Here is a 25,603-nt window from a genome sequence, read left to right as displayed (position 1 = left end):
TTGATAGGAACTGCCTATGTCAGAATTTCATCCCTACCACCTTCTTACTGAAGCATGAAATCCTTGGGATGCAAGGGGCTCCCTCCAGTGTGAGAAAAATAACCAGTTTAGAAAAATAAGAGTTATGCCATGAACTGGAAAGGACACGCAGAAATGGCCTTTGGAAAGATCTGTGCAGTGTCCCTGCCTGCTTTAGAAAGCACTCTCTGGCATTCCCCAGCGGCTGGCATTCACAGAGCTATGAGAGGCATGCAGCAAGGTCTGCTGGGCTTGCCTGGAGGCATCAGAACTCAGAATGTGACAGAAACCTTCCAGGCTGGCAGGTGGTGATACCTTTGAAACAGCGGCCTCCTCAGCTGGAGCCAGATTAGCTGGAATTAGCAGGTCCTCATGGTTAGAGTCAGCATTGTCCTCATTCAAGGTATTACTGAAAGGGGAAAACATCCTCATTAGCACTCTGCCTGGATAGCATGGAACAGGGCTGCTTCCCGGACAGCTCAAAACCTTGACACCAGTTCCAGGGAGGCAGACAAAAGACTGGTGTTCGTATGTTAATGTAAATGCCTTCCAACTACCTCCACAGATTACTGCTCTCTCCCACAGTTCCAGCTACAGCTGTGCATAGACCCAACGGTATCCATGTCTTCTATCTCAAAGGAGTTTCTTCAGCCCCTGTGTCTAATTTGCCTGAAGCCTTCCCTGTCATCCTCTTATCTTCCTCTTTAGAGTCAGGGGCAGCAGGATGTCAGGAATCTCAGTCCTTTCACAAGATGAGAGAGATTCTCTTACTGCTTGCAAGGATACTCACCCCGAGGCCTGGCCCACTGATTAACTGCTGCAACGGTAATTCAAAATGCATCCCTAAACCTAATTAGATGCAGCCGAAATGCTCAGCAGCTGTTCCTCATCTTTTCAGCCCTCATCATACCCCGCACGTGGTCCCCTTACCCCAGAACCATGTTTCTCCAGAGTCACTTACGGAACAAAGGTGTTTGAAGCAGGGATTGCTTTCAGCAGCTCTCTTGGATCTTGAAATACTGGACTGGTTGCTGGGGGACTGCTCTGTGATTTGCCTGACAGGATAAGGTTCCTGGCACAAACCAACAAAAAACAAAAAGAGAAAACAGGTACAACCTTCCATGGAAAGCTCTTTATGAATCACTTGTTACAACAAAGTTTTGGGACTGCTAATGTAGATTTTATTTGTACATTTTATTTACAGTATCACCCTCTGCTCTTTGAGATGTGCCACATGTGCATCGTCACAAAGGGTCAAGAAGTTAGATGTGGTAACCTTTTACATTTTTTAATTCCTGCTGTCCCACTGGACCTGCAATCATTTCATATTTAGTAATTCTTAGGAAACTGGCACTGCAGGAGTTTGTATACAATTTTTTTTCCTCCACTAGAAAACATTTACTGTGAACAGACTCATCCCCTCTCCCCACACCGAAGTTGTTCACATTTCAGAAATAATTAGTGATTGAAATTGCTGTTGTAACAATGGTCATCAGGTATGGGAGAATAAAGAGCATCTGTATTATCTTGTATATAATAACACTTAGCAGTTATAATCCTGGTTTTCTTCTCAAAACCACTTCACACTCACGAGGTTAAGGTACCCTATGCAAGGTAAAATGCAATGGTGACTGAGCCACTGGCAGACCACACTAAACTGCAGATTCTCAGTTCTGCAGTGAGGTAACTAAATGACATGTTTCTTACAAATCTATTCACTACCTGGCAGCAGCCTCCTGAATATTGGAATTCTTGACACCTGTCATGCTGTCATCTTTTCCAACCTGAGAAGAAGAAATGAACAGAGACAGACATTTCTGATACCTGTTTGCATCTTGTGTCAGTTCTGAGATTCACAGTAGAGTGTCTCTATCCCAGCACAAAAAAGTGCTGTTCATCTACAACTCAGGGACTTACAACATCAATTCCATGACAACTTCAGTGCAGAAATAAAAATAGTTCACCAACAAAACCAAATAAAATACTGTTATTTGCTAAGGAATTTACTACAATATGCAAAAAGCCCAGTCTTAGTGACTTAATTGCTTGATTAGAAGGCAACCTCTGGAGGTTACCTGTCTCAATGACCTCTCAAACCAGGGCTTGCACACGGTCTTGTCCTGTTACCTGCTGAGTATCATCAAGGACAGAAATTCCTCCTTGGGCAACCATTCCAGTACAGAACCATTATCACTGTGAGAAGCCCTTGACTCTGCCTTGGACAAGGCTCCTGGAACACCCTTATCTGCAAGGCACCTTCTCCAACACCAGGCAATTGAAGAGAAATAAAACATTTGAGAGCGTCACAGCTCTGCTCAGTCGAGTATTTACCTTGTGCCCTGCTTCTGCCTGGGCCTTCAGGATATTGCTTTTGAGATCTGCTGGAAGCCACTTGGCTGCTACCATTGGGCTCTCGATTGCATTGTTAAGACATTTATCTGTCAACTTCACCACTTCATCCTAGACAGGAAAACATCTTTATCAGAAGCAGTTTCCACATGGACAAGTCTGGGCGGAAGTTTATCAACATCTCTAAATAACAAGGCTCTGAAGCCAAAGAGAAGTCAGCAGATTTATATTGAAATGAAAAAGCAATTTTTCCTTTATTTTGGAACTCAGTTATAATGTTAGCAACACATAAAGGAAAAAAAGCACAATGCTTGAATATGGATATGCAAACTGCTGTGCTAAAAATACAGTGTGCAAGAAATGAAGTGCATCCTAAAACTGCAGCCTAGTTTACTGAGAGGAGATTAATATAACAGCCATTATATCAGGTCAGTGTAGCCTAAGTAAAAGTTGATCATTTACTCTCAAATGCAAGTTGGGAAGATTTTTAATTTAAAATCCACTTATAAGTTAGACCAAGAGTTTAATTAATGTGCTACTAACTACCTCTCCCACCACTGATCATATCAGAGCAAACTGGCAGCCAGATACATAATGAAGAGAAGTAAGAACGAGATACCTTTCTCTACAGTATCTTTCAATATGAGAATTTCATTTCTTAATTATAAAATGTTAATTAAGCATTCAATCTACTAATTGCTATTTGATTAGTGGCAGAAGTTAATTAGCTGAGTGAAAACTAAACCCTGTGACCTTCCTTCTGAGGGTATGACTCAGCAGGGGGAGACAGAGTCCTGCTTTCCTCACCATATGCCACGGTCTAGGGCAGGCTGTTCCCCCTGTGCTGCAGGACTGCCCTGAGCAGGGACAACCCTGCTGCACTGCCACCTGCACCAACTGCAGCGTGCCCAGGAGGAACGGAGCACATTGCAAAGAGAAGAGCAGAACAGAGGAGTTAAAAAGAGGTGAACACCTGTCCCCCCACAGCTCTCCATCCACTGTCAGATTTCTACATTCCCTGGAGACACTGCTGAGAACTTGTAGTTATTTTGTCTTTAGAGAGAGGAAAAACATTTCCTTTTTTTTTTGTCTCCCTCTAAATCGCCTTTTGGGATATCCAAACAAGATTTTAGGAGACTCTCTAAAGGAGAATCCATTTTCAAATTTTGACCCAGTCAGCAATGAACTTCACAAAATATTCAGCATCACTGTCAGCATAAAAAGCTATGAGGACCAACAGTACTTTTAAGTACTTTTATTTCAGAGAAGTTGCTGGAATTACCGAAAGGAATAATTACAACTAAATTATTATTATTTATCCAGCTGCAGCACCCACTGAGATAATCTTTAAGTCTTTACTGGACCTCACTGAAGCAGATGCCATGTGTGACACTACCTGTACAGGATTTTGAATGCATTATTCCACTAATACAATAAATCAGATCATTTTAACTGAGCACATCAGTACACTGGTGCTTGAAGTACCATTTTATTGTTTAACTTCCTCTCAGCTTCCTCCACCTGAAAAATCAATTTAATTAGGTCACTCTAGTCTATTAACAATTAGACTCCCTACTTTTGAAAAAGCTTAGCACAATTACAGAATATTTTAATTTAATAGAGCATAAATTTCATACCACCAAGGAAGCATTTCCCTCAATATTAATGATCCATTTTTTTCGACCCTATTTTGCACTTGAAAAAAGCATAGGTGTCTTACAGTTTTTTTAAATGAAAAAAGCGTGTAGCTAGAGGGAAAAGCATCCAGCACCTGCTAATGCCTCCAGATGTCTAATTTACAAGACATTTCAGGTGTTCACACAAAATGGTGAAGCTGCGGGGTTTGTCATTATTCCAGCTCATTAGGAACGTCTGCTGTTTCCATGGACCAGACAAACTACACTTGTACTGTGCTCTTCAATTAAAACATGGAGCTAGGCAGTGATGCAAAAAGGCAAGGAAAGATTAAAGGCAGTAACAAGGCATGTGATCCCAACCCTTTGTGCTTTTGAGTTCTGTTCCCAGTGCCACTAAAAATCACTTTGTGCAGGAAGATGGAGCCTAATACATGTACATTTTGAACCAACTTCCATGCATTTACAGATCACAACAAATTCAGAGAAAGTAAACCCTCATGTCCTTGTATTTCTGACTCAGGAGCAGACTTTGAAGACGGGCAAACAGGGTGAACCTCTATTGTTCATTTCCCTTCAGAAGCTGATGAAAGCAGAGCACTGGTGTATTTAAAGCTATTTGCTCTCTTTGCCAGATCTGGTCACTGCACTACTGAAAGCTGGGAACAGGACAAAGTCTCATTCTTCCATCCCAGCAGATTTTGGCAGTGAGCAGCAGAGAAAAATGAAGCCATTCATTCCCTGGCTTCCTCTTTTTCTCTAGAAGAACAGGGTAGCTAGATAAATATTTCCCTATCAAAGCAATCAATCAGGATTGATTGATTGCAAGCATAGAATTACATAAAGATGACTGTCAGGCCATCTCTATCTCCTGATGGAAAACAGTTAAAGATTTTTAATTAACAAAGCTGAAGTGAGTTGGCATATAACAGTGTCATGAAGTTCAGGATGCAGCTCTGCCTTCAGGAGTAGAAAGATAACACTTTCTCCCAATGCATTTTCCAAACCTCTTATGTACTGTAACAGTTTCTGCATGTGCTGAAATTTGTAATCACACACCTTCAGAGAGAATGCTGCAATACTGCATTCCCTCTGAAATAATAGCAAGCTCCAGGATCTAAACTTATTGCAAGGTTTTAGCAGATATATTGCAGTCTTATGCAATTCTGCCAGAAGAGGATAGCACAAACACTTTTACTAACAGATTAAGAAAAAAAGTAAGTACAGGAGAAGAGCCCACAGGTACATTTTATAACAAACACCATAAATGAAAGCTTCTATGTTTTCTAAAGCAGCCTTCAAAGGCAGGAAACAGAATTTTTAATGGTGACTTTTAGGTCACTCTTTTCAGGACTGGTTTTCAAACCATTAACCTTCCCCTCTGAAGGGTGTGCTCATTTGGTGCTACTGTAACCTACATGTCTTTGCAATCTGAAGCATTGGGAATTTCAAGTATGCAGAGAGTCTCTAATCTTTGTCTATCTTTTTTAAACAAACACTCTCAAGTGACTTCTTGGTAAGCTACATCATAGGCGGAAAAGTTTTATTCTGTCTCTTCTACCCTAAAAAAACCTCCAATGATCTACTCTTACATTTTCCTAATAAAATTTGCACTTCATTCTTGAAGGCTGAACTGTGTTTTACCACCTATTGGCATACTGTAGATCCATAATTCTCTGTTATGCAAATGTTCTTGCTCTCTAATCAGATTACTGTCCTCCCAGTATCTATAACCTCTGAAGTTCCTCAGCACTTTATGTGACAGCAGCTGGATGACTGTGACTGTTCTGTATTGGCAGCTGTTTGTTAGATTAGCTCATTACAGGAATCTTAGCTTGCTTATTATAAATCAGCCACAATTTAAAAACCTCTGAAACAGGTCCAGGCCATTCTCTTCAATGAACCAATTAAATGTTTTTCCCTCTCTCTGTCTGAACTAAAGTGGAGCTCAACAGGCTAAAATATTCTTAAATAAACTGTGTTCATTTGCTTTAGTTTATGTAGAAGCAGTGTTTCAGCATAACAGGACCGACAGTCTACTGACTAATCTTCTTAGAGACCTGGTAATCTTTTTAATGCACTCACCAAGCAGAGAGGTGCACCAGGCAGCCCTGACAGCAGCCCTTAAAGGGGACATGAGCCAAGCAGCCTGCAGCACCACCCACAGCAGCAGCCTCCTCTCACTTGGAGGTGGAAAACAAACGCTTAGGAATGGGCTTAGCTCAAACACACACTGCTGAACACCTCTCCTGGCACCTGGTTCCTGTTACTATTGAGGGAGCAAGAAAAATCATAGCTGCTTCACTCAGAGCTAGATAAATCCTCGGGCCTCCCTGCAAGGGAGGGTAGCCTAAACAGAGATAACACTGCCAGGTGTTTCGCTCTCACTGCTTGCTCAAAACACAAAAATCTCCCAAAGATTTTGCATCAGAGAAAGCAGAGTAATGAAAAATAAATTTCATTTTTAAAGCTCATTAAAAAAACACAGAAGAATATCCTGTCTGGAGGTAGTTGTCTGATAACTAGTGAATCTATCAAAGTTCACTGCTGTTGTTAAGGGAGGATCCTGGCTTCTCCATCCCTTCTAGCAACAGCACTTATTTTCACTATGGCCCTGGCATTTCTTTGACCCCTTCCCTGAACCTATTTAACTCATTATTTACCAACTTAAAGAGCAAACTAAAAACCTAAAGAAACCCAGCACCTCGACAAAAAGTTAAAAACAAAGGCAGGAAAAAATGTTTTGCCAGTTTGTAGATACATTTGTTCAGTGAAACCTGCAATGATTCCTGGTGGTGAGAGAGGAGAGGGAAGCTGAAGAGGAAGGAGGGAGAAGAGAGCCCCCACCCTGTTCGGGGCACTCAGGCTTGTACTTGGCTCAGCTGCCCGTGAAGTGCAGCCTGGCTTGCTCAGAGTGATTTGAGAGCAGTAAATCAAACCATATCAACTCCTCTTTGTGTAAACAGCGAGCACCAACACCTACATCAGAGAGCAGGTACAAACTGGCCACTTAACAGGAGGGATGGATCATCAGCAAACTTGACTCAAAACAAAGCATCAGAACAACCTTCTTGGAATTGAAAAATGCCAGGAAAGCAGCTCAGCCCTTCCAGACAGAGGGTGAACTACCCAACACCATGCAGGTAGTAACCTACAGATAAAGACAACTGACAAACATTTCAAGCATTTATGCCTTTTACTCCCACTGATTTTAGAAAATCTCACCAGGGTACAAGTCTGCACACATGCACCTCTGCCCCCATCTTTATCTCACTGCCTTGTCACACACAGGTTTATAGATCATAAAGCATTTGTATTTCCATTGCTATCCCCCAGTATGACTCACTCATTGCAAACAGAGCAAGGCAAGTGGAAGGCTTTTCAGAAGGATCTGAACAAGATCCAGGACCGTAGCAGGGGAATGAAGGCCAGTTACCTGGATGTTTATGTTTACATTGGGACGCTCAGTCGGCACAGGGCTGCTGCGCTCTGTCTCCAGCTGTTTCAGTTTCAGGAATGTGTCTTCAAATGCTGAAAAAGACAAAAAAGGTATAATCTTCCTAATGTTCCATGGAGTTATTTGACTTTTAACTTGCATTATTCCTGAATACTAATTACATAATTTTGGAGTTGTGCAAAAAAGCACAGGGATGGGGGAACAATCTACTTGCTCAAGCTTCGGTGCAAATTTCAAGCCTGCAGACTGTGTGCACCAAACAACAACACTGCACTCCTGGGGGCTCATTGACCCAGCCATCCTCACAGTGAGCAACAAAACACAGAGTTAATTGCTTAGATGGTTGCACTTTACTGTATTTGTTGGCAAAGTCACTTCCAATGTAGAACTGACTTTTTATTTGTATCGCTGTCCTTGTTGTTCCAGTAATAGGTAAAACTGTCCTTATGCATATAATCTAAGGGAGCATCCTAAAACAATCCTGCATTTTTCGTAAGGAAACAATCTCACATCAATCTATTATTTCATCTTGATCTCACACATCACAATATGGAAAAATCTGTCAGTTTGCTTACGATCAGAGTCTGCTTTGTCTGCAGCAGTTTCCTTTGTGCCAGGACTAACAGCCTCTTCTGAATCTCCTGCTGCCAAGCCAACAACTGGACGGCCCAGGGCATCATCCACACAAGTTTCTGGCAAGTCTGTGCTGTCTAGCAAATCAACAAGAGGTATGCTGCAAGGGCAGAAAGATGGGCAGAGAGACGCACAATCATGTTACCACTCTTCCTGTAACAAGAAATAGCTTTAACACATGCAATGTCTTTTTTAAAGCTGTCTTCTGCTGATCAGCCACAATCTAGAAAAACTGTTTCAGGTACCTAACAGACATTGGTTTTCAGCGAGCTTAAGAAACATGAAAAAGGGAACATTTCATATTTGTATAAGAGAGTTCTTAACAGAACAGGTCCATGTTGCCTGCTGTGTCATTACATAGCAGTGGAAAAAGTGAAGAGAGAAGAAGGGAAGTTTTTATCCATGAAATACACTCTTTGGAACAAACACTTGCAGTTTTTCTAAAAAACTTAATGTACCCTTTAGGATTTTACAAGAAAAAAAGAAAACTTAGGGCAAGGGAAGTTGGTATCACAAAAAGCTGTTTGTGCAGCACTTCACCCAACACTGGTAAGCAGAACAGAGGGCAGAAGGGTGCACTGCACAGGACTGCTCTGACACTTATGGTCAGGCATACCTAGAACCAGTTTTGTTAACTTAGGCAGAGCAATGAATGAAACCTTAGCAATCACAGTGTTTTAAGTGAACCACAGTGTGTACTCGGTACCCTGTCAGGATCACTTGTTTCACCTCTCTTGGTTTCTGATGGAAATGTCTCCTTTTAATTTTGCCCTATGAGCTCTATTTTCAATGAACAAGGAAAAAAAGTTACAAAAACAAAAATTATATTACGATGTTTATGTTGAGCAAGCAGTCAGGAATCTCATACATCTCTCTAAAGCTTGGAAACAGCTAAAGCTATCCTAAGAGCAAACACAGAAACCACTGCTGCACAATGCAATGGTTCATCAGACAGCCTGTGCACACAACTGCAGCTTTATTGCTGCCCAGCTCAATCAACAACCACTCTCTATCAGCAATCACAGTTTGGCTGCAATATTGATTTAAGAAAAATCTATCAATCCCTTTTGCAAGTCCTGTCCCAAATATGAGAACAATGATATCAAGCCCATACCTACCACAACAGAATAGAACCTACCCTTAAGCACAGACAAGAGACATTTTCTACTTGACAGTTTAGACCAGCTTCTCCCTTACCACTACCAGGTTAGTGCCTCATGCCCCGCTCCAGGCCCTGGAACCTGGAAGCAATGTCCTGTTGTCACTACAGAGGCTGCAGGGAAAAACTCCTTCCCTTCAGCTCAAGCACACAAAGAATTCTTTCAATGTTAAATATATACCTCTGAATCAGATTACAGGATATCACTGTTCTAGTGCTAATAATGTACAAATCATTTTAAGTCAATTTATTGCTGTGAGGCATATTGAGGCCACTGGCTTGATTCTCTTAAAGCAGTGGAATAAGAAGCTACTAGCAAAGCAAATAATAGGGAAAATTTTTCAACTTCCTGTGCAGCCTGTCTCTGCACCACTAATGGGAAAAGGCAAACAGCACACAGTCTTGCAGAGAGGGAATGACAGATACTAATAGACAGGAAGAGATGCTCTTCCAATTAAGGCAACAAAGAAAGTGGGACTGAATCCCATACCTTACTTTGCTGATACATGAGTCGAAATGTTTTATAATCTTCACATGGAGACAACAATTTTCTTCCTATTTTCTGACAATTTTCTGTAAATAGTCTCCAATCTTTAATACGACCACCATTTTAAGAAGTTCAGATTTTACCTACACCATGCAGTTGCTGACACCATGACAGTTTGAAGGAACTTTCACCCCACATCAGGACAGGGCATCAGGGAAATGAAATGAATTTTAGATAAACTAAAGGAAGCCTTCTAAGTCAAGATTCAAGTAGGAATTGACCCCTCTTGCCTTCAGACCCACTGAAACACCTCCTGAGCCACCTGAGACAGGCAGTCAGTAAGAGGCAAGTTGTACTTGAGAGACCCTCAGCTACTGGAATTTGCAGGCATGAGTTCTCCAAAGAGCAGCAAAACTTTTGAAGCCTCCCAGACCCTTCACCCTCTTCAGAGCACCAGCAAGAAGATTACCAGGCAGGCTTCATAAAAGGCCCAACCATGAATGCAAAAAGCACAAAAAACTTGAATCACTGCACAGAATTTCTGACACCTCTTACAAAATACTGACAAACTGGTACACCAGCCATAAGGGAAATTGTCCAAGGCTTCCCAGGAAAAGTAGGGCTTCTACCAGTCAGCTCCCAGTACTCAGGAACTGAACAGGTATTAGCCTTCCACAAACCTGCATTTACCCACACACAAAGGGATATTTTGCATAGTAATAACTGCTAGGTTTTATGTCTTCAACCAACTTCTACCATCATATTTTAAGAAATATTCTCTGGGAAATGCTGATAAAAGATACCAGGAGTTCAAGCCACATAAATAACGATGAATATAAGGAATAATGAAGGGTTGCAATGCATGTAAAGGTCTGTCAACACATTAATAAGTCACTACATGCTCAGGGAGCTCACACAGTTAAGGCAGTAGCTAATGCATTACCCCTTCTTTTTGCCTGGCCCATATATTGGTAAAAATAGGTACCACACTGCATTCAGTGTATAACATGACTGAGAAACCTCTCAGTTAAAAGTGGTGTGAGATACCTTGTCTTTTTCTCGCTCAACTACTCAGACATTATACAATACTGTAAACAACTTATTTTCATTTGCATATTCTCATGCAACTTTATAAATAAGAAAGGAACAAATGGGTTTGCTTCACTCCAGAAGTTTACAACATCCACCATTCCAAACCTAAAACTAAAAAGAGCACAAGAGATTGTTCCAATTAGCTTGGTAGGTGTCACAGATCTTTAGTTTACAGCTTGTTCATACTTTTTTTTTAGCAGTGTTGTAAAATAGAGAGACATACTTCATTAGCAAACTCTTTCCCCCCATCAGATGTGGGGGTGAGGAGGCCAAAATATCTCATGCAATATTAAGTTCTTTGCTGAAACGTATTTCTTGGTTCTTCAGGTCTGGATATCCGAAAATAATGTTTTTTTATTTCTGGGTTCTGTGGCAATTTGAAACATAGTGAAATAATTTGAAAATAATTCAAACAACACCTTTATCCTAAAAGCTACATAATTAACTATAATTAACTATAATCCTGTATTAACTTCAAAAGCCCTCTGTCACCATTTTCCCTTCTTTTTTTTTTTAATAGGAAAAGAATATTGCAATTTAAAAGCAACAAACTTCACAAAACACAAGAAAAAAGTTTGTTCAAGGGTAAAGGTTTGTTCTTCATGTTGTTAAAGGCCCCCAAGAATACCACTGACCCATGAAGCTGGAGTCTTAACCTCTGACTTAACAATTAACCTTGTGAATCATATGGTAGGACTGGTGTTTGTCAGGAAATCTGTTTCTTTTCAACTGGACCAGAAAAGCAAAAAAGAAAGAAAAAGCTGTAAAGCAAAAAAAAAAATTTAAAAAATTACTCTTTGCCTTTTTGACAGTTCTGTTAAATTTATTCTTAAAAAATTTAAAATAATTCTATTCCATTTCCAAACAATATTTCTCAGAAGAGGTCTTATTGAGAAAAAAAAGGTTGGTTTTCAGATCAACCACATATCTTAGATATTTTTTACATGATCATGGTTCAAAAGGGCCAGTTATATCCTCTATTTCTCAGATTTTTGAACCCATATTATAACCCACTGGTCATATACGCAGTTTTAAAATAAATGTGACTTCCTGCATGTCTCTCAAACCCAGCTAAAAAAACTGGATCTTTCAGTCATTAAGAAAAACTTTAACACAATCTTAAAAACATATCTATCTATATGCACACATAGATAGATATATATACTGTTTTTAAAATAAGAGTAATGTGTGGCTTCTGGTCTATATGTCGTTTTTCTTTAAAGACTCACTACCAGCAGCACAATCTGCAGAGCCTTTGTAATAAAAGCTTCTGCCTCTCTATAGCCAGCTCCGGGCGCGTAGTCCTTGTCCCAGAGGGAGCTCGGGAGGCGATTTCCCAGCCTGTGCCGGGGAGCAGTCCCGAGCTGCGGCCGGCCCACGAGTCACAGCGTGGTCATGGTGGCCTGCAGCGCGCAGGCAGCGCCGTGCAGCCCCGCGCTCCTGGCGCTGCGCTCGGGCACCAACGCGGGGCTCGGTCCGTCCGTGGCGCGGCTCCTCGGCGGGGCCCACGCCTCCCACGCGGCTCCACCACGCTGACAGCGGCCGGCGGCGTCGGGGGGCCTGGAGCGGTGGGGAGCGGGAGGGGGAAAATTAGTCAGCGGGAAACGAGGGGGAAAGGGTGGGAAAGTAAAGCAAAGGTGAGGGCCAGGAGATTGATGCGAAAGGACAAGTCCTGGAAGGTGAATACTGGAGGGAAGAGGCATGCAAGTGCAGGTGCACATGATGACGCTGCCAAATAAACCCTTTTCTGCACAGCATCGTGCACGTTTCTGTACAGGTCTGAATTGACTCTCACGTATATGTTGCTTACACTTCCCAAATGTAAAGCACGTCATATTTCAAAACACTTCATAGAAGTAAGCAAGAATTATGTGCATTTTACAGATGGGAGAAAATAATGGGAATGAGAAACAGACCTCAAGTATACAGCACATTTTGTTTGCAGAAAACAAGTTTAAGTGGTAGCTCTAAAGTACACCTGAAGCAAACACCTAAAGCAATACCAGTTTTAAAAGTGACTGGGAAGTGCAAATTCTAAAGCAAATTGAAAAAAAAAAGTAGAAGAAAATAGAAGCTCAGAAGAAATGAACATTACTGTGCAGAAGCAAACAGTAGAGCAAACAAATCATCCACAATTTAGGTGACTAAGGGATTAATACTATTTAAGAAGCTGTCTGCAGCTATAACTTGCATTAACATTAAAATTTAGCTGGAAAAGAACCATTTTACAAAAGGTCACAACACAAACTAAGACCTCACTTTCCAATTTTGCATATGAAAGCACAATGGCTTGTAAGTTTTAAATTTAGAGTTCCTAAAATCAAACCCACAGAAATGCTGTGCACAGTTATGGCCACTCTTTGCCACAGTTGGTATGAATTCCTCCAAAAGCTAGAAAGAGGTGCAAGAGAGAACATCACTTTATTCAGTCTTTTGAAAAATATTATTATGCAGGAGCCCCTAGCTAGGAAACTGGAAGGCTTTAGGCACAAACATCTCCAAAGCAGAAGGGGTAAGCAATTAATGGAAAACAGCTGAATTTTAAAATACTTGAAAAATGGACAATGATCTGTAAACTGTTGTCTGTGTAGCACTAGAGTCCTTCACCAGTATGTTTTAAGAGAGGCTGATAAAAGGTACAGTCATATATCAAAAAAGTGCTTGGAAAAAAGCACTTCATAAACTACTCAAGTAAGGAAATTCCTAAAACAAAGGTATTCCTTCAGTTTAATGTAAAAGATTCGATTTAATGAGCCAAATCTAAACAAAGTGGAAGGATTGTTGCTGTTCACATCGAGGGGTCAGACAGCCTTCAGCTCAAATTCCACCTTCTCATGTTCCAGAACAGCCAAGCAGACAGCTGAGTTGGAAGATCACACGTGTTAAGGCAGGCAAGCAGAAAAGCATGCAGGATTCACAACAGTGGTAAATGATTAACATTTGGGGATAGTCCTCCTTTAGAAAAGAAACAGGATTTATCCAAAGATCACCCATGTGTAAATTCAGAATTTTGGTTTTTGTGAAATACACTGAGGAAGTGACCCGTGAATACTGAGGGCTCCAATCCTCAACAGTTCATTCCTTTATTTTACCATTTCTCTCATGGATGTGGTTAAGGGAAAGCTACATCCACTAGCAAAAAAAAAAAAACTTCCCTATTTATCCCATAGTAAGGAAGTAAATATTAAAGCTCTGTCTGCTGTCCTAACTTAGCAAAAAAATCCTTCCTATCTGGCAAAGTACTTTCTACAATCTGGCAAAATTGCTGTTGGCAGCTGCAGCATTAACATTTTAAATTAAAGGAAACATTGACATTAGGAAGGGATCTAAGCTGCAAGGTAGCCAGTAGAGGCATCTGCCAAGCAGAGTACAGAAACCCAGGAGGTCAGGACCTTACTTCTAAACCCCTTCAATCTAACTATCTACAAAATCCACAGGCCAGAAAATTTTGGTGTTCTCAACAATCTTTGGCAAGCTCTCTCTAAAAGAAGACTATTTTTCTGACAGAAAGCAAAGATAATTCATGCAGAAACAGGCCAATTAAAGACAGTAGCAGTTGAAAGGAGATCTTGTTAGCAGTGTGGAGACACCCTTGCAGGCACAATAGCCAAGTCACAGCCCCCAGCAATAAAGATGTATGTTCTGGCAATTCCATTAACCTAACCCCACTTCCCATCTAGGAAATCAGAATGTAGCTCAATTCCTGACTCAGCTCCAAACTGTTGCCTTTTTCCTACAGCTGGATTTGCCTTTTAATGCAGGCAGTACTGTTTCCAGTGAACACAGTAAAACCAGAAGACAACTACTTTCACTAACATTTCACTAACAATGTCTCAAAGAAATGTAACACAGACACAGTAGAAGCATTGCACTCTCAATTAAAATGTATCAGTTGCCAAGAAGCTTCTTTTCTTTAGGACACACTGTTTTGGGTTACATGCAGGTATATTTTGCATTCATTCCCACTCTTCTATACAAACACTACATCCTGCAGCAGCTGGCATGTAAGCTGAGATTCCTGGACAATGTTAAGACAGACGGGCTCAAGCTCTCAATCCTAAAAACACACATAACAAACCCAAAACTGAGTGGCTATAGAGCCTTTTCTGCTTCAGAACCAAAGCAGCAGGATTTCAGTAAGCAACAGCAGCCTTGCAAACATGAGCAGGAACATTAGCACAAATCAGGTACCCAAGAAGAGCTGGTCTGGAGCCAAGTCAAACATTTCCACCAAAGGAAATACAGGTGGCTAGCACTCATCTTGCAGTTAGGCCAAAAGAATAAAAATATAACCATATTGAGAATGCTGAAGAAGAAAGATGCCACCACCTTTCACCCACCACCATGGAAGGAATCGAGCGATCAACAGGATCCCACCATAGACAAGCACAGATTTCAGATACTAGATAAATCAAGGGTAAAAGAAAGAAAAACAGTATTTATCATCATATGTTCTGATTGAAATGTCAATAAAATGCAACTCAAAGCAGAATTACCATCCCCTTTAACATTCAAAATTGATAGTATTAGAAGTCTTTAAATTAATACAATTTACACAATTGAAGTACATTTGTCACAGCACTGTTAGAAACAGGCACCATCTACTTGTAAGAGATACTGAAGCAAAGCAGATTCATATGCCTGACAATGGGAGAAAAACCCTTTCTCTTGAGGGCTGAAACTGCTTAGGATAAGAGCTTTGGTGTCATTCCATTCCACCATGACTGATGAGTCTGGCAGAAGCCAGAATTTCCCTTCTTGGAGAAGCCATAGGCAAGAGAAGCCAAAGAGGTTAAGTTCATCTGTGCACAAGTACTGGGTTGATATATGCCAATTTTTGGACTGAAAATAGCTTTGCAATGTAGAATTAGTTTAAGAAAAGATAAATGTACATGCCATTTATCTTCAAACAAATCCTCTTCATTTTGAGATGCATCTAATCCATAAAACAAATATCTGATTACATGAAATCAAAGCTCTTATCTTCAGCTTGTGTAATTTTCCTCAAGCTCCCATTCTACACAAGCTCATGAGAAAAGTCAGCTTGCCTATTTCAGAAGGTTCAAAAGACAATTCACAAGGATATCAGTTTACAAGGTTCTGTATTATCTAAGGATCAAGGTTAAGTCCTTGGACCCCATGATACCAAGCAAAGAGTTACATGCTTATGGCAAAGAGAAGGACCCAACTCTCTCCAAGACTTTAAAATGCTATTCCTCCTTAAATCCTTTAGCCCCACCCCTGAAGAAATTTTCTTTTGGTTGGCAGTGACTAAGCCTGTTGTCCTCACCTCTGCACTCACAATTCATTGGAAGAAATCAGCTGCATCATCCCTAACTTGATTGTCAACTTATATTAGAGATACAAGGATGGCAGCTTATTTAAGCACAGATAAAGGAAAAGCTACTTGAATCATGCATAAGTAACCAGAATTCATTTCCCAGAAAAAGCTTAACATACCACTTCTTATCTTGCTGGCTGGCTCCTGGGCTCCTTGGGAGGTTTTCTATTTCCACTAAGACTGGTGCAGAAGGAACCGCTGTTAGGACAGGTAGGTTTGGCTTTGCATTCCAGCTCTTTAGAGACAGAATACAGACAAGTTATTATACACACATTAATGAAGTGATGACACATTAAAGTGAACAAAACATATCCACGCTTCTTCTTAAGCACAAAGCTAAAGCAAGGCCATTTTCTTCCCTTATTTCCCTTGCACTGGATATCTACGCCCAGTCTTTTCCAGCACTGTACATAGTTAATAGTTAACTGTAACATTCAATTGGTCAATCACTGGATTTCAAGAACAAATAACAAAATCTTCAAATCTGTTGAGACACATGAAAATTGCCTTTAGAAAGAATGAGAGTTCTTACTTGTGATCCATTAGTTTGGCTGATAACAGCATTGTTTACAGCACTGAAAGACAAGAAGAATTTAAAACTGAATCAGATCAACAAACTGCTTTTGCAGGCTGGTAGAACTGTAAGGACTTTCAGAATGAAACAGTCTAAGATATTTCCAAAGTACTCATCTCTTTTCACAAAGGGTATCAAGTTAGTTTTCTTTTGTTCAAGCTGTAGTTTATCTGCAACTCATCTGTTTTTAACTCTTCCTTTCCTAAACCCATTTGGTTTAAAGTCTTCCTGATTCAGCACTAAGATGTGGCACTTCTAAAGCAAAAATGATGCAGTTCTAGTTAAAACACCCAGCAAAATGTGACATTGTGAAAAGCTCACCTACACGCTGTAGATATTATGTTTGTTCCATAACTAGAACCCTCCTGATTTGACGTTTCACATCACAAGAGTTTATCAGAAAAATTAAAGAGGTTCTTCTGCATACAACCTCTAAAGGACTTAAAAGCAGCTATTCAAATTTACATGCACAGCATCTCAGCATAGCATTAATAATAATTTTATGTTATTAAATATTTACTATATTTGATGAATTAAATAAGACCCATATCCCTATTCTTGATGATTTCTGAACCTGCAAGAGACATTGCACATTTCTGAGAGACTTAAAAGCAGTAATTATGCATTATAGATTTTATGCAAAGCAAATTTTTTCCCCAGACTTCTAGCCTTTTAAAAAAGGTTCCCATCTTTTACGACCTGCTAATTTTCTGATTTATGGTCTGGATAACAGCTATCCAACCTGGCAAGCTGACAATTCAAATAGATTTCTATATTTACTTCAGTGACTCTTTAGAATTATTTTATTTAAAACACCATTATGTCAACACTGAACAAGCTGTTCCTTGCCTGTTTCTCCCTTCACCCTTTCTCTATTGAGCAAATGTGGAGGCTACCCCAGAATTTTCAGAAATATTATGGAGTGTCTTCTGACTAGCACATTCTCCTGTGCTGGGTTAACACAAAGAAGGGAACAACATACATCTTTCATGATGCATTTCAATTAGCAACACTGGAGTGTAGAGTTTCAGAAATGGCATAGCTTGCTGTGGAGACACAACACTGCCACACCTAAGTGCAGATCAGGAGACTGCAGTCTTATCAGGAGGAGAAACTGCACATGAAGTTTCTCTTCCCACCCTCAGAATGACCTAAGCAATCTGAAACTCAGGGAAGGGCACAACAACACAGTGTGACAAGAGCACCAATCAAATAGGCACATTTTGCATGCAGAAGATCTTAATGACACCCAGGTTTGCAGAGTATTTTCCCATTGTATAGAAATTAAAAACAATACAGGAAGTCACACTGCAGCCTTGTCCCCCCACTTCCAGACTTCTCCTGCTCTCATGAAAGAACTAGCCCTGCTACTACAGACAGAAAATGTTGGGCTGCATTAAGTCTGTTGTTCTGAAATGTTATTTTGGCATTCCATGGTGCTCAGTATCTATGAATACCTACTTTTTAAAAAATAATTTGGTTGCAACTGATCACTGAAGTGTTCACAAGTTATTAAGGCAAAGGACAGAAACCGGAACTGAGTGACCTAAGTTTCTTCACTACCAGGCAGCTCCTTTTAACCTGGTTTCCTCTCTTCCCTCAAGGAAGGGTATGAAAATCATATGATTCAGATACATATGAGTAATTTACATTGCAACAGCAAGTATGAACCTACAGATCCAGGAACTTTTGGTAGAGAAATAAAGAAGCAAAAGGTTTCCCTTTCAATGTTGATCATGCATGAAAATAAATGCAAGTGTAACACAGAATATAAACCCATCAACTTCTTTCAAAAAGACTCATTTTACTATCTTTTCCCTGTTTTTGACCTTCACTGAATGAGGTATTTCAGTCACAAACTTTTACCTGATCTCTTTACATGGCAGCACATCAACTACAGCTCATATCCAGCAAGAATCACAGCTAGTAATAAACAAACTTCTTTGCTAGTTAGTAAACAAGTCTGGCAAAATTGTCTGTGTGCAGCAACATAGAAGCTTTGCTTTGGACACTAACTTTTATATAAAGCAAACAATACCCACAGCAAAACCACAGTTAAGACTCCAACACTATATCCTCCTTCTGCATGTGCTGAAGTACAGGTGCCAAACACCAAAGACAGAAATTCAAACACTGGAATGCATCTTACCTTGTTTCTTCCGGTTTAGCAGTGTATGCTGCAAAAATATAAAGCATTAATTAAAATTTAATTTATAATTAGGTTACAAATTAAACATTAATTATATGATAAATAAAAATAGCCTAGCACAGCCGAAGAGTAGGCAACCAAAAGAGCAAAAGCTGAACCAAAAGAGCAAAAGTTGCACAAATCTCATGTATAATGTGTGAAAAACAAAATCTAAATTGTAAAATAAAATAAAAAATCTGAAAAGCAAACCAAAGCCAGATTTAAGCAAGTATTTGAAGGCAAACATGGCTTTAATTAAAAAAAAAATTAAAAATTAAAAAATAAATTAAAATTTTAAAAAATTTTAAAACTATTTTAATTTTGAAAATTCAAGAGAAGGGCAAACAGCTACAGGAGAATTCCTACCCAAAAATTTTAAAGGAGATGATTACCTGATTCTCACATTGGATTCTACTTCTCAGAATGGAAGTTCTTTTACCTTTCATTTGCAGGGTTCGTCTTGAGTATCTCTTGCTGGGCCTTCTTTCAAAGGATGCTGATCTCCTGGCTTTGTTGGTCTTTGTGGTTTGATATTCTGTTTTCCCACTAAAAATGCCATGTAAGAGTGCAAAGCAGGAAAATAAATCACTTATTTTTAATGATAGAATAGAGATAATGTTCATAAAAACATCACACTTCTACTTGAACTTCATAGCTATCTCATGTCAATTCTAAAAAAACATCCCAAACTTCACACCTCAAAAGACCTTTCACAAAAGAGGGTAAGAGTTTTAGAAACACTCTTCTTCACCCCATTTCCCCAAGACAAATGGCAGAAGCAACGACTTTTTAAATACTAAATTGCTGACAAAAGCATGTGTGCCCTTTGCATATTTCTGTGATCTCACTGCACGAATTTTGGGAGAAGTTGAAAATTCTAGGAGAGAATAAAGCTTAAGTAATATTGCCAAAAGTCACAGAGAAAGCTGATAACGGGGCTAAACCCCAGCCTCCAGGAAAGCAAGGAATGCCAGGAGGTGTGTGCCAAGTGCCAGTGACACTGACCTGTACCGGAAGCGAGAGCCCAGGCGAATGAAGCCAGACCGACTGGAGCTTTTCTGGACAGGCCCCCGGAGCCGGAAGAAGGCGTGGTGCTCCACTGCACACTTCCACAAGTGTTTGCAGGCCTTGGGATGATCCAGTCTAAAGACAAAAGTGTGCTCCTGCTCCTTTCCCTTAAAGCATACAAAGCACACTGACAACTTACAAGGGGCTGGAATAAGTGCAAGCTAAAATTCCATGCAAGCGAAATAAAATTTGGTTTTTATGATTCCTAATAAATATTTTTAAAAAATGTTTTAGGCAGGAAAATCAACATTTGCAGAAACTATAATGAACAAGTGCTATATAGTCTAAAGTTGGAAAAGGCCGGAGTCCATATATTTAACAAGCCAAACCTCTGAATAACTACAAATTAAAGATACTATTACAACAGGAAGGTACTTGCTCATGAGGCTAACATGGTTTCATTTCCAAATCTAATCTTCTCAAATTACAAATGCTCACTTTTTTAATTGTCTCAGGTATATGCAATTTCTTCCCCATAGAAACAATTCTGAAATCTGCTTAAGTAATTCATTCTACTAAATGTGGTATGTGGAATTTTTTTAAAAACTTCGTTGTGCAATGCATGCTGTTTCCAAAGTACCTGCTCTAGTTTCACCAGGAATTCTCTTTTTAAAAAATGGATGACAGAAAAGTTTATCTTTTACTTATGTCCCTTCATTTTTGTCCTTCCCCCACAAGCCACAATCAAAAATTTTTCAGGCATCCACATTAATTCTTAAAACTTAAATATAAGGAAAGATTAGGAGTATGTACACTAGCAGTGTATAATCAAGACTGAGATTTAACTAAACAGATATTTATCTACCTGTTCATCATCTTCCACAACAACCAGAGTGAGTTTGTTCTTCTTGAAGTCAAGCCTTGTTATCTTTGGCCTGCCAGATGAATAGAAATTGCAGGTTATGTCTAACTTTCAGTAACTTACTGATAAAGTACCTCATATTCATGGTGCTCTCACAACCCAAACAATTTTTTTTGCTATCATAAAAGAAAAAAAAAGAACCAAAATCAAGAACAGCACAATCAGAGAGCTTACCAGAAAAACAAACCAATCTTTGTGTCTCCTTCAAAGACAAGAACTCCTGTAGGTGTTAGTCCCAGGCTGTAATCATTGCCATCTCTTGCCTAATTGACACAAAATAAAAATTAGATTCATTTTGGTGTTTGACCCTCTATCCAATTTACTAGAGTGATTAATGTAATTTGTTTGTCCAAGCAAAGTGTTATAATTACACACACGTCTGCTATCTTATACAACAAAATTCTTATATTTTGATGATCTCATACAATGGATTGTTCTTGTTTGCAATCCTTCAATAAGGCTGACAAAAGAGGAATATTAAAGTTTCTAGATCTGTCTGTGTAATAAAGACACCCTTATGCATTTGCTGCCCTTGTGTCTCCACAGGAGATCTATGCTTATTTGTAGTTCTTCAGCTGGTAGCTGACTACACCCCAGCAAATTTGAATTACTGTGATTTTTCACAGAATTTCTAAGTCTAAATACAAACTGTAGTACAACTTCCACATCAATCACACATTTAACACACAGCAGATATGCCTGGACTCAAGTTATACCTTCTAGACACATATACCAAAGAGTGGAATGTTGACACAAAGCCAGCTCACTTATTACATGGATTGCAGGAGAACAATATTCCTTTTCTTTCCCCCCTCAAAGCAGAACCAGTGTTGAAATGCAACACAAAACTAACACTATCATTTCCAAAGGTCACCATGCTGTGGTTAAACATACCTTGACTATGTGCATGTCTACACCATACATTTCCAGCCACTTAGCTTTGTTTAAGTAGTTAGTTTCAGCCTGTGCTGGAGTTTGGCCCCTGAAATAAAATTTTTGCTGTTAGGTAGATGCCAGAAAAAGCACAGAAAGAAAAAACTGGTAAATGAGGAAAGAGGAAAAGAACTACCTGAAAGTTGTGAAAAATGGAAACACTGGTGACACCTGTTCACTTTATTGAAGATCAAGGTCACTTTTTAAAGTTTTAATCTGAAAGTGCTGCTGCAAAAATTACTGTTTTTCAAGATTTTGTACCTCATCATTTTACTCAGACCTTTGAAAAGCTTCATTTATCACATTATATTCTTTTACAAAATAGGACAGAGCCATATTAAAATTCTATCTCTGAACAAGGCCACAGAAGAAGCATCAGCAGTATCTTTTTAATAGATTCTCTTCTCAGAAAAATCAGTGCAAACAGCATTGAGTACAAACTGGAAGATCTAGTACCTGCATTCCTTCCACTTCTCAAAAACAGCTAATTCCATCTCTTCAGTCTGAGTGGGAACAAATCTGAACTCGGACACCAGCTCAGGGACGTGTTCAGCAGGATCATAGTCTCCAAGTTCAGCTACAAAAGAACAACACTGTCAGGCACTGTTCTCAACAAACACAGTGGAAATTTCTGCAGACAGAAGAATTTCTGCACACTTTTCTAGTTTGTCTAAAATATTAAATTTATTTTTGTGGTCTTTCTCCTACATCCAGAGATGCTATGTAGAAAACATACAAGAACATACCAGGCAAGGGGTTTGCCACATCAAAAATACAACTCCATCTCCCACAGATGCTAACATCTGTGCTGTTTGGTTTTAAAGACAGATAAATATCTAAATGCTGAAATTGACAATTAGAAACCTTTACAAAAATGTACCAATTTACTATTTTACTGATAGAAAACTCCATTTCTTGGATTCTGAATGCTGCAAGTGTAATAACAGTATTTTCACCCCCTCCTTTTTCTTTTTTTTTTTTAATGCTGACTGAGGAAGTCTGTAGTTCTATAATAATTTACTCCCACTAAAATGCCTGCCTCTGTTCAAAGGAATGCTGTCAAAGCCAGCTTAGGTTCCAGCTGATTTAAATAAAAGTACACAGCTGTCAGACAGTAAGATTAAAGCCCTGCTACAGGCCTCATTGTGGAGAGAGGAAAGAAAAGACCACCACAAAAAGCAGTGGATATATGGCCTAATTAAAACACTTTGTTCTTCCAAAATCTTATTTACTGAACCTGTATCTTAAGGCTCTAACAATGCTAATATTTTAAGTGTGGAATGTATTCTAACTGCTTTCCTTCCACACAAAAGAGCAGGTTAAATAGGCAAGTGTCTTCACAGTTTAGTCCCAAATCTCATACCTACACATGATTTAGGGCCATTAGCACTTCCTGCATGAAAAGAAGAAAGTGTTTTGAAAAATACTTGTAAGAGACAAATTTCAGTGACTTCGTCCTACCTCATGCAGAGTAAGTACAGCAGATTCATGAGATAAATGTTGTGTGGAGAATTTGTGTGGCTCAAACACACGGCACATGAATTGGCTAGAATAAAGCCGTATATCCATATATCTATACCCTCAAATAAGGACCCAAAAGCCTACTCTAGCAGGCATTTCTAATACTTCAAGCCTCCCCTCTTTCTTTTTTGAGCTTCTCTGCTTGAAACCATAGGAAACTCCACATTTGTTAACATCACACCCTCATGCAAACAACACATTCTTATCTGGAATCAAAAGTTAAAGACAGCTGATTAATAAAATCTCAAATGATTCAAACACAGTGCTGTATAGCTGAGGAAAAAAAGAGTCACATCTTGTGGCCAAAGAAGAATCTGAAATCCTAACAAGTGCAGCTCAACCTGGCAACCTGGAATGCTCAGGTACAAGAAGGAGACATAGGGCATTAAGATGTTCCTACAAATAAGATGAAATCAAAAGCTGGTATTTTATACACAGTGCAAACAAAACCAATTTTTATCTGATTTATCTGACAACAAAGACAACACTTGACAGAATCTATATGATGAAAAAGAAGTGAGCTGTGTTACTACACCAAAGTGATTCAGGAAGGCTGCAGGCCTCGTATCTTCTGTGAAAGTGGACAGATTTGCACATAAGCACCTGAGAAAACAACTTTAGGGCAAAGCTGTTTATGTTCAGAACCTCCTTGTTGTTTCCTGAGGAACTGAGCAATTTTCTGTACATACTCTCAAGCACAAGTACAATCTAAAAGATCTGCATTTCACACAGGATCACTAATGGCTGGGCAGAGTCTATTTTATGGACATAACAATGACAGACTTTTTAAACAATTAATAAGAGTCTACACAAAACTGTTCGTGCAACTTTACCCTTCCCTTCTTGCATCTACTCACCTTGCATGTTATAAGCTGCCAACTGGACAGCAGTGTCAAAAGGACATTCCAATCTGCCAAAAGAGAAATGCACTGTTAAAACCTGAACTGACACCATTAGCAGACAACTTATGTAACTGACAGTAAGAAACTGCAAATGTCTGGGATAGGAAAATTAAAAAGTATTGGTAGGTTTTCAGAAAATTATCAGGAGATAAGCAATACATTATTTAAGCATTCCTCTCCTGATATTCATGCATAGAAAATAGTATTTTTGAGAAAAAAAAATAACATTACACTATTAAGCAAAACTTATTAATTATTCAAATATAAATGTAATAAACTCTATGCTAAACACACTGTAATGGTTTAAAAGGCTGCTTACTTTCCATTAAGAATATCCAGTTTCAGCTGCAGAACAAATAAATACCTGTAGGATTAAATAAGAAATAAGTCATTGAGTAATAGTGCTTATGTGTCACTCAGTCAACAGGAGTAAGTTAGAGCTTGACAAATAAAAATGTTTTCTACTCTTAATATGGGTTTCCAAGATGAAAGAAACTGCACTGTTACCTCTCAAGGCTTCATCAGTTGGGTTTGTGTGTTTTGCAGGCATTTCAAATGAAGCAAACCCAAAAGTACAAGTTGTCAAAAGCTGAACTACAGTGTTGCATGGAAAAATAAACAGGGTACTGAAGTAACTATTTTTTTTTCTCTTCTGATTCTACTTGAGCAAAGAACAACTTGCATCTTCCACATTTCCTTCATTATTCATACACATACCAACCCCATAAAAGAATGGTTATTTTTGAGTCTTGAAAAAAAATATTTCTACTATGGATTGCTTAGTTAAAATCTAACCTGGAACACTGACTGCAAAGTGACTAAAAATAAATAGCAGGCTGCAGCCTTTTCAACTTCTTTACCCTTCAGAGCCAACTTTCCTACACTGCCTTGCATATTCTCTACTCTTTTTGCTTAGAAATGGGGCAAATACTGACTAAGAATCCCTTTGGTGTGCAATACCAAGTATTCTGAACCAATACCTCTGAAGAGCAGCCCTTTGCTCCATTATGGTACACAGCTTTCCTTTAACAAGAGAAGAGCTCTGATCAAGTATAAAACATTGGCATCCACCATGGTATCCAGTCTGGATTCTAGCAGAGATTCCTTCTAGTAGAGATTCCTAGAGAAGCCTCTAGTAGAGGTTTCTAGTAGAGAAACCTTACACATAACTTCTGCTTCAACATGTGCCTCTGTCTCCTCACTCTTTCATACACAGACACAAAACAGGTGCAGGTGTTTTTCCTACAGGTTTCACAGAACTCCAAAATACTTTGTCAAATAATTTATTAACCAAAACCTTTTGAACACTAGCCTCTGCATGGGGAATAAATTTGGTTGGTACTGACCTCAGATATGAAAATGAACACAGGCCTCCAGTGTGTAGT

At 39.3% G+C, this 25,603-nt stretch overlaps 1 protein-coding gene across 5 annotated transcripts in view; it reads right to left on the bottom strand.

The window, feature by feature from the left end:
* EPB41L5 (erythrocyte membrane protein band 4.1 like 5) overlaps positions 1-25,603 on the bottom strand; it is a 52,288-nt gene that overhangs the window by 7,380 nt on the left and 19,305 nt on the right. For all 5 annotated transcript variants that reach the window (XM_054636643.2, XM_077181623.1, XM_077181624.1 and 2 more), the window contains exons 6-22: positions 24,538-24,582; positions 24,174-24,226; positions 22,252-22,372; positions 21,757-21,844; positions 21,037-21,125; positions 20,806-20,875; positions 19,938-20,107; positions 19,372-19,478; positions 18,894-18,921; positions 16,703-16,745; positions 16,290-16,405; positions 8,034-8,191; positions 7,438-7,532; positions 2,350-2,478; positions 1,741-1,802; positions 980-1,090; positions 334-427 (exon numbers count right to left, since the gene is read on the bottom strand). In XM_054636643.2, the coding sequence (XP_054492618.2) occupies positions 334-427; positions 980-1,090; positions 1,741-1,802; positions 2,350-2,478; positions 7,438-7,532; positions 8,034-8,191; positions 16,290-16,405; positions 16,703-16,745; positions 18,894-18,921; positions 19,372-19,478; positions 19,938-20,107; positions 20,806-20,875; positions 21,037-21,125; positions 21,757-21,844; positions 22,252-22,372; positions 24,174-24,226; positions 24,538-24,582 (1,579 nt within the window). The remainder of the gene's footprint in view (positions 1-333; positions 428-979; positions 1,091-1,740; positions 1,803-2,349; positions 2,479-7,437; positions 7,533-8,033; positions 8,192-16,289; positions 16,406-16,702; positions 16,746-18,893; positions 18,922-19,371; positions 19,479-19,937; positions 20,108-20,805; positions 20,876-21,036; positions 21,126-21,756; positions 21,845-22,251; positions 22,373-24,173; positions 24,227-24,537; positions 24,583-25,603) is intronic.

This window comes from Agelaius phoeniceus, chromosome 7 (genome assembly GCF_051311805.1).
Source record: "Agelaius phoeniceus isolate bAgePho1 chromosome 7, bAgePho1.hap1, whole genome shotgun sequence".
NCBI classification, from domain to species: Eukaryota; Metazoa; Chordata; class Aves; order Passeriformes; family Icteridae; genus Agelaius; species Agelaius phoeniceus.
Note: the sequence above shows the minus strand (reverse complement) of the source record. Positions and strands in the feature narration are given on the sequence as shown.